The sequence below is a fragment of the Colossoma macropomum genome, unplaced genomic scaffold, assembly GCF_904425465.1.
Source record: "Colossoma macropomum unplaced genomic scaffold, Colossoma_macropomum, whole genome shotgun sequence".
Classification (NCBI taxonomy): domain Eukaryota; kingdom Metazoa; phylum Chordata; class Actinopteri; order Characiformes; family Serrasalmidae; genus Colossoma; species Colossoma macropomum.
The window spans coordinates 32442598-32451560 of record NW_023494810.1 but is presented as its reverse complement, the minus strand read 5'-3'; the positions used below and the strand labels follow the sequence as shown (position 1 = coordinate 32451560).

Below are 8963 nucleotides of genomic sequence, written 5' to 3'. Positions count from 1 at the left end.
TTCTAGACTGTACCAAATTCTTTGACTCTTCAAAACTTGTGCTAGCACTCAATTACCATGTGCTTCCTTAAGCCCTGTTTGCGATTTATTATTATTTCAACCTCAGATTCTTGGCCTTTACTCATTTTCTGTGAAACAGCATATAAAATAACCCATTTTCAGTGTCTTCACTCTGTTCACCCCCCACACATTTATATTACACATTTGGTGTTGGGCTGAACCCGCGGGGGGTTGTGCTGTGTCCTTCACTCTGTTCTCCTACATGGCCTGCTGTTAGTGTGTGTGTGTATATGTGTGTGTGTGAGGGTTGACAACATGGACAGACTGCTGACTGGCTACAGCTGCTAAAGGAGAACCCTACGCTGGACATGTGATATTTTAAACATCTGGTATTTTTACATGAATTGTTATGGCTGTATAGATTTAAAAAACAATAGACCACTGAGTAACAAACACATCAACACGACACAAGAGTTAAGCAGCTGGCTTAGGATCTGAAAATGAAGCTAACTGATATCTGTGAAGCAAGAGATGCTATAAGAAGACTTCAAAGAGCTTCCAGCTTGCATTTCCACTGCTTAAAAAGTCACTGAGAAATGGCATTTAAAGGGAACTATGGAAGACAAGCAGAGATCTTGAAAACCAAGAAAACTCTTCTATTCTGCCAGAAAGGCAAAGCAAAACCCACATATGATAGCAAAGGACCTGCAGGAAAGTTTAGCTGACACAGAAGTGGTGGTGCACCGTTTTACTGTGCAGTGTTGCTTGAATTAACAAGATCTGCATTCAGAGTCAGAGGGAAGCCTTGCCAGTGAGTTCATCACAATGTCCTTTGTCTCTAATGTTTTCATATCAGACCATTTGTGTATATTTTTTCAAATCAACCTGGATCCACAGAGAGCGACAAAATCCTCTAATTACTTTAAATGAACATAGATGGCCTCTAAACTTACTTTCTTGGTTGGGGCAGTGGTGGTACAGATGAGTGAGAAGCCAAACTGAATTATGCTCTCTGTGGCTCGATCCATGATGATCCATGATGATGGCTGAAGCTGAACAAACACATACAACAAACCCTGCAGACTCTGCCTTTGGTCACAACTGCTAAAGACATAACCTTTTTCAGACATCAACTTCTTACAGTTAAAAAAAAACTGGACATGAAGTCTAATGAAATGTCTGTTCCTGACAAAATATGTTATTAAAACACATGGTAATAATCCTTGGTATGTTTTGTTTGCTGTTAAATCTGAATAATTTGGACAGATGTACAACTTCAGTTACATACAGAGTACACATACAGTCTGTTCAGATGTACACGACTTTCCATCTGTCCCTTCCAACAATCAGCAATACTTTTCAAGTGCATCTAGTGAGAAGGCAAACCACCGTACGTCCAGTACGGAGCCCCGGAGGGAACAGAGGTAAAAATAAAAATTAATTTGAGTGAACGTTTTACGGTTTGTACGCACTGTTTCTTTTGTTCATGGTCATAATTTCTTAATTCGATCTATAGATTAGATGTAGATATAAAAATGTGAGGATGTTGAAACGTTCATAATTTCTTCTTGTTTGCTGGGTGAGGAGCTACAGTGTCTTCATAACGCCCCCAAATCAATATCAAAACTAATGAGCATCTCTGTCCATTATCTCATCAATCTAACACATCAAAACCTGTCAGACAGTCTCAGGGAGCTATTAGCTGCTTCTGCACAGGACCAATAACACAACCTGTATCTATTACATTTATTTTGTTTGCGCACAAATCAAAAAAACAAACAGTGCGTTCAACCAAAAAGAAAACATGACCACGATTAAAAGATACGAGAGGATGAATTGTTAATCGTGACCACGAGCCCAAGCAGTTGCATCTTAAAAACTTAATTCAAGTGCTTAAAGAACAACTGAACAGAGATGAAAATTAATTGGGTACAAACACAACGCAAATTAATATTTAACTTTAAATCACATATAACTTTAATTCAACTGGTTTCGGGTTAATATATTTCCACAACAGTCAAATAAATATACTATAGTTATCCAGTTAAACTCTTCCAGCTTTTCTCAGTCTTCCCATTTAGTTTTTAATTTTTTGGATATTTGCAATATTGTGGTTTTATTTGGTATTCCTATACTAAATAACAGTCTTATCAATGATTAACTTCTGCACACAAAATCTGAAGCTACACCATGAATTCTAATTAGTATCACAACTAAAAATCAATTGAATTGCCTTTTTGATTTTAAGAGATGTAGAATCTTGAATTAAAACCTATTTGAGGTACATTTTAAAAATGTTAGCAAGTATAAGTATTTTCAGTTTGGCAAATTGTATCCTGGTTTTGACAGCTCTACACCTTATTCCTTTTTTTTTCAATTCAAACATGTTGAGCCCATAAAAACATACATACCAACTGCAAGAAGTACCAACAAATAATTTAAACATCTTTTTATTGCATCAAACATTGTCAAATTTATGTCTTTCAAATAAAAGAAATAATGTCATAAATTGTAAAGCGTTATAAGATTGGATTGCTTGGTAATTAACATTTTTAAAATATTGTGTATGAAATTGCTGCTCATATGTAAACAATACTTTACATATCAAGTTGTTGTGTCACATCAATCCAGTATTCCAAGTAATCAGGGATCTTCAAAGTCAATTTTTTTTCCTTTTCAGTTTCCATCACCTGATCCTGATTGGCCGGCCTTAAATGTGAACCCTGTCTTGTATTGGCGATCACCAAAAAGAACATGTTCTGCCCTCAGATGGAGATGCCAGAATACAGTTTCCGATATAAATGGCTACTCAAGCTGTGCTTAATTAAAACAATTAACAGTTCTGATTTGGTTGTTAAATATTTCATTAGAATTAAGAACAGTGAAATCAGTGTTTTGAAGCGCATCTTCAATACATAAGTCTACAGCTGTGACACTGTGAAATCAGAGAGCTCCCCCTGCAGGACAGACTTGTATGGTATGAACCAGCATCCAAGAACAGGGGCTGAAGAGCGTCGATAGTCAGTAGCAGTGCTCCTACAACACAGAACACTTTTAGCTTAAAACATCAGTAATCAATTATCTAGATTAACTATTATGTCCTAATTTATTGTATTTACCAGGTCGCTTTCACATCTTCATCTTTGATTTTGATCACTGATCCTGATAATTCCTCATATTCAAGATTGTTTTTTCCTTGAAAACAAGACACATGGAGATTCTGTATGAGTTGCAGCTGGTTTAAGTCTTTGTGATGATCTCATCTGACTTTCTCCTTTCTCTACTGATTCTCACAGGACTTTCACTAGTAAAATCAATGAGATTTTACAAAAACCAATGTATAGTACAGGTTAGTGAAGAGGGCAAAGAGCTGTAGTTTTACTTATTTATTCAAGCGATTATTTATAGTAAGTCTTAGAGATGCTCTAAATCAGGGGAACTCAGTCCTGGTCCTGGAGATCTACCACCCTGGAGAGCTCAGATCCAACCCACCTGGCTCTAATATTCAGATGCTCCTGAAGGCCTTCAGTACCTGGATCAGGTGTGTTTGATTGGGTGTGGAGCTAAATTCTGCAGGGTGGTAGATCTCCAGGTCCAGAACTGAGCGCCTCTGCTCTGTATATTTGTCTTTAATTTACTAAAATCTTTACTAAATTTACTAAAATCTTTAAAAAAAAATGTTTCCTTCTTTCCTCCTACCAAAAATTCCTTTTATGCTAACGTGGTTTGGTTGCTGCTGAACTGCAGGCCACAGAAACATTTCTCCATCTTTCTTATGACGAAAAAACACGACACGCACGGTTCCCATGGTGACGTCCACTTCATCATTCCTCAGAATCAGAGACACACTATGGGGACAGAATCAACAATGACAGTGGCAAAAAAAAATGGTCAACATGATGGTGTGATGCTGATTGAAATACATAGGAATTCCCATTAATGGGTTAATAAATATTAATGTTATAGTCATGGTGGAAATCTGACGAATAAATGTTACTGGTAAAGAAAATTAAAGACGGCTGTTTTTACAGTGGATGTGAAAGACTGGCCCCTTCATTGTTTTATGACTACATTTGACAGTGTGTTAACACATGGAAGTTAATTGTCTCTAAAACAATCAAAACCAGTTTAAACATCTTGCCATACGTCTGTATTGGCCTGGAGCCTTGAACAGCCTATACTTATTTCCATTTCAACACTGGTTTCATACCTGTCAGTCTCGTGCTTGCTGGGCTCCTGTCCCCACAAAAACATCACATTATTCAGGCCATCATGATAAAGGATATGAGATGTATTGAGCATTAAGGAATAATCCGTTTTGTAATGAAGAGCAATTTGTTTGAAGCCTTTTGTTGAGAGTTCACCATTCATTGAGAAATCTGTGGAGGGGGGAACACAGCAGATGGAACAGTAACATAAATCACTCTCATTATTACACAGTTCTTAAATGGTAATAAACGAAAACATCAAAACTGCCTGAACAAGGTGAGTCAGCAGAGGACCAGACACGAAACACCTCACCTGAGGAGGGGTCCATCAGGAGGCGGAGTTTGGAAGCGGCAGGGAGGTCATAACATATTGGCTTAGGCTGATCACGAGAAGAGATCAAGAACCTCACGGCAACCACTGAAAGACAGAGGGAGAGAGAGAAGAACAAGACAGACCTTTGAAGATGAGGATTATTAAAGCAGTTTCTTCAGTAACTCGAATCACCAGACCAGCTTTGCAAACCACTTTAATCTACCTGGAGGGGGGGTTGTTCGAGTTGGCGTCTGAGAAGTTTTAGGTGCTGCCGCTTGCTTTCTTGGTGATACTAAGAAAAAGAACATAGAACATTTGATTCAGGACTCGCAGAAACAAAGAAGTTTGATGACAAAGCACTGTTTACTAAAACACATACAAACTATTGGCGTGAATTAAAATGAAACGATCAGCTGAAATGTATTTTTTCAACAGCCATTTAAAAGATGTCAACCACAAACTGGCTTCTTAAAATTGCAGAGACACTAATACACAGATTTACACAGAGCAGGAAATTTTCTCTAGAAGAGCCAAAAGGTCTGATTACTCCTTTGGAAGGAGGAGTCTGAGCAAGTAGACCACAAGCAGAGCGACAGTAATGTTGGCAGATTTGAAGTGATGAAAAGAGAAGTGTTTTAATTTGAACGTGAGTAACTCTCTGCTGGGATATTCTCTCTTTCCTTTGTCTTTCTCCCTGTCTTCTCGTGCCTTCAGGACTGTGGTGACTGTCAAAGTAATTTAGCTTCTTTATATTTGGCTTTTAACAGCACAAACCAGTTCACCATATTTCTGCCCCCATTAACTGTAAGTGGTATTACTGTGAAGGCAGTCTGGCAGTGTGTTGGATTCATTTGGGTTTGTTTTAGCAAGGAATGGAATAAGATGTTTGGGTGTTTGTATAGTTCTGGCAATGGGGTGGACTTTAACATTTGTGTGACATAACACTGCTTTCCTGCATGTATACTCAAACCTCTGACCAGTAGTGTATAAACAGTGACCAGCTAGATTTAGTGTAAATTAAGTGTACAAGGAGTAGTCATGCATTTCGTATGTTTTTTAATACTCACAGATACTGATTCCATTACCATACTGAGTAGCCTAATTAGAATTAAGTAGTTGTTAGTGTAGATGAGAGCAATGTACCTAATAGTTATGTCATTAAAATCGAGCTGATTTTAAATGAAATGCATTAGGTAACTATATTACACTTGCTACCTTGGATATCTAGCAGTGTTGCAGTGAAGAAGAGCAGGTTTTGTTCTAGGTCAGAAAAGTGCTTCTGTATATCTGCACTGCTCTGTGCGAGGAAAACCTTGTTTACTCCCAGCTTGAGTTGTTTGTTCATTAGTCTGGCAGCGTACACTCGGCTCACATCACATGGTATCAGGTGGTATCGTATATGAGGGCAGGTATGAGTAAACGAGCACGGCATCGTGCCTTCACCTGATACTAGTATCGGTACTGATGCATGTCTAAAAACTTATTTTTGACTACTGACTGCCTTTTAAATCCCACTCCAGTGAATGACTGGTTATGTAAAGCATCTACATCAAAATGTGAATCTTTTTGCGCTGTTGTTACTGATAAAATCACTGATGTTTGATCAGGCCTGAGGTACTCAAGACCAAAATTTCGGACATTTTTTCAACCACGAGCCACAGTGCATGATTTTAGAAAGATATCTGACAAGCTCTGTAAGATCATTTGTCAGCTACGTTCTTCCACCTGTATTTTAGATCCAATTGAAATTTCATTTTTAAAACAAATTTTCGATAGCTTCATTTTTTTTTAAGGAAAATACTAGAAAAAGTGGTCTTTACACAAATAAATGAGTTTGTAAATGGAAATTATGTTTTTAAAATTCCAGTGAGGTTTCAGATCGTGTCATAGTACTGAAACAGCATTGCTGAAGATGAACCACCTCAAAAACTGGGCAGGCCTTTCTACCCAGTTGTCTTAAAGTGGTTTCATACATATCTTTAAGGTAGCAAGTACACTGTTAGTCTAGCTGAGCATCGCTCCAAAGAATATGGCAGACTTTCGGGTGTTCCACAGGGTTTCGTATTAGGCCCACTTCTTTTTTCATTGTAAATGGTCATTCATAAGGTCAAATTATAAAAAACCATGGAGTCAGTTATCACAGTTATGCCAATGCTACACAATTATATATTTCTGTAAAGCCAAAAGTGCTTTACAGCAGACTAATACATTGTTTCGTATCATTAACTGGGTGAATGGTATTTTTTTAATTAAGGGGAGGGAACAGAAGTTCTCATAACTGGTAATGAAGCATAAAACAAAGGTTTTAATTCAGTTAGAAAGTTTGGCTGCACAGTCGAAAGATAAAACTGAAAATTTTTGCGCAATTTAAGAGTCCACCTTAACTTTTAAACCTCACACTGATAATGTTGCGAAAACTGCATTCTTTTATTTAAGAAATAAAGCACGAGTTAGACCTTTTCTCAGACTGCGAGATGCTAAGAACTGATCCATGCTTTACTTTTTCACAACTACTGCAATGTGTTATTGGCTGGGTTACCTAAAACCACAATCGATAGACTACAACTTGTTCAGAACTTTGCAGGTAGAGGACCAACTCACTCAAAAAGAGAGAGCATTTAAAGCTTGTTTTAGCTTCGTTACACTGGCTGCTGGTCTGGATTATGGCCGATTTTAAAATTCTTTTACTGGTTTATAAATCTCTTAATAGACTAGCACCTACATATATTTCTGAGTGCCTGAAAGAACATAGTTCAAGTTGTGCTTTAAGATCATCAAGCGCTGCTTTATTGAATGTTCCAGGATGAAGCACATAAAGACAGTGAAGATGTTCTGTTTTTACACACCAAATTAATATTCATCACACCAATTAATATTCATCAGGCATCATCTGTTAATAGCTTTAAAAAGCAGCTGAAAACATTTTTATTTTGCATAACATTCTGTTAGGTTTGTATTTCTGTTTTTCTGTTTTTATTTCCTACTGGTCTTATTTTTTACTCTCATTCTAGGTTTATTTTTATTTTATTTATTACTACCATTTTATTAAACAAACACTTTTTAAATTATTTTAGCTATGTACTGTTTTACATACATGATTTTGATGTTTTATTTAATTTCATTGTAAAGCACTTTGAGCAGCATTTCTATGTACGAAGTGCTATATGAATAAAGTTGATATTATTATTATTATTATTATTGTAGAGCTTGAAATTCCTCTGATATAAAATAAGTTTGTGTGAGCGTTTGTTATGAATTCTTTAGTTTTCTGAATATGCAAACAGCAGTTAAGATATCAAACACAAACACACTTACTGCTATAAACTCTGTGAAAAAGATCACTGATGCTGGGTGAACGTCCTCTTCCATCTGAAGAAGAAACAGACGTAAGTCGTTGGGATTTTTACATTGGAACAACAGCTGCTGAACCAACAGCTAAAACAATTAAAAAAACATGTTTTGCTAAGGCCAAAGCTAATGCACACACAGGACGAGCTAAAGTGAAATTAAACAAACAAAAAACACTGTAAACAATGTTATTCCACTTTTTGGTTGCCTTTGAAATACCATTTAAGCCACGACATTCATGTAAAAGAAAATCAGTAAACTTACAGCCATAGCTTCCAATGCCTAGATCAAAGCAAAGGTAAAGTAAGAAACAGATGAAAGTCAGTAATCTTTTTCAAAGCATCTGCTATTAAAGCTGATGATTTAAGAGATTTTAAAGTTGATTCTTGATTCAAGACCTGATATTTTACCAGATGCAGAGGGACCTCTATGACTTGGAGCTGAGGAGAAATCAGACACTGAGTAAACAAACTTGCATACAAAATATGCACAAATATATACAAAAAATTAAGAAGCAAACAAACAAAACAAACCCAGGTATGCTTGGTGAGGTCCCGACCAGCCTGTCAGTTGATTGGTGTTTGCTGTTAGAAAGGAGAATTCACACACTGAGTTCCAAAGCACAAACCAAAGCTGCCTTAAAGAGTTTTCTATACAGTATTCATAGTACTTGGTGCTTCACTCAGGACCCAAGACTGTTTCTGAAAACACATTCTCTCTCCTAAAACTAGCAAATTTACTGGGTTTATTCCTTAAAAAGGGACATGCTGGCCACTGCTCCACACAGACACAGTCTGGCATGGAATGAACCTCAGCTTGGTTTCCTCAGCACGGTTAACTAACCATCCTCGGGGCCGCAGAACTGTTCAGGTAGGATGGCGTAATGGTGTTATCTGTTCTCTGATTGCTTCTAAATTTATACCTCTTTTGTGCCACCTCATCCTGGCCTAAAACAATTTAAAAATGATCTATATGGTTGTCAAATAAATGAATACAGTGCATGTATTTTCAATCCATTATTCAATAAATGTTTAACTACCTGCTAATTAAGAGAGCAGCTGGTTCACATCAGCTTAGCTAGATCGCTGACAGCT

General features: G+C 37.0%; 1 protein-coding gene across 4 annotated transcripts in view; it reads right to left on the bottom strand.

The window, feature by feature from the left end:
• Positions 1–2434: 2434 nt before the first annotated feature.
• LOC118799317 (inter-alpha-trypsin inhibitor heavy chain H3-like) overlaps positions 2435–8963 on the bottom strand; it is a 46089-nt gene continuing 39560 nt past the window's right edge. For 3 of the 4 annotated variants that reach the window (XM_036559075.1, XM_036559074.1, XM_036559080.1), the window contains 10 exons: positions 8403–8453; positions 8268–8309; positions 8134–8151; positions 7837–7890; positions 4745–4813; positions 4522–4626; positions 4211–4379; positions 3700–3848; positions 3120–3195; positions 2435–3036 (listed from right to left, as the gene is read on the bottom strand). In XM_036559075.1, the coding sequence (XP_036414968.1) occupies positions 2922–3036; positions 3120–3195; positions 3700–3848; positions 4211–4379; positions 4522–4626; positions 4745–4813; positions 7837–7890; positions 8134–8151; positions 8268–8309; positions 8403–8453 (848 nt within the window). In that variant the 3' untranslated portion in view covers positions 2435–2921. The remainder of the gene's footprint in view (positions 3037–3119; positions 3196–3699; positions 3849–4210; positions 4380–4521; positions 4627–4744; positions 4814–7836; positions 7891–8133; positions 8152–8267; positions 8310–8402; positions 8454–8963) is intronic. The other variant, XM_036559076.1, reaches the window with a different exon arrangement.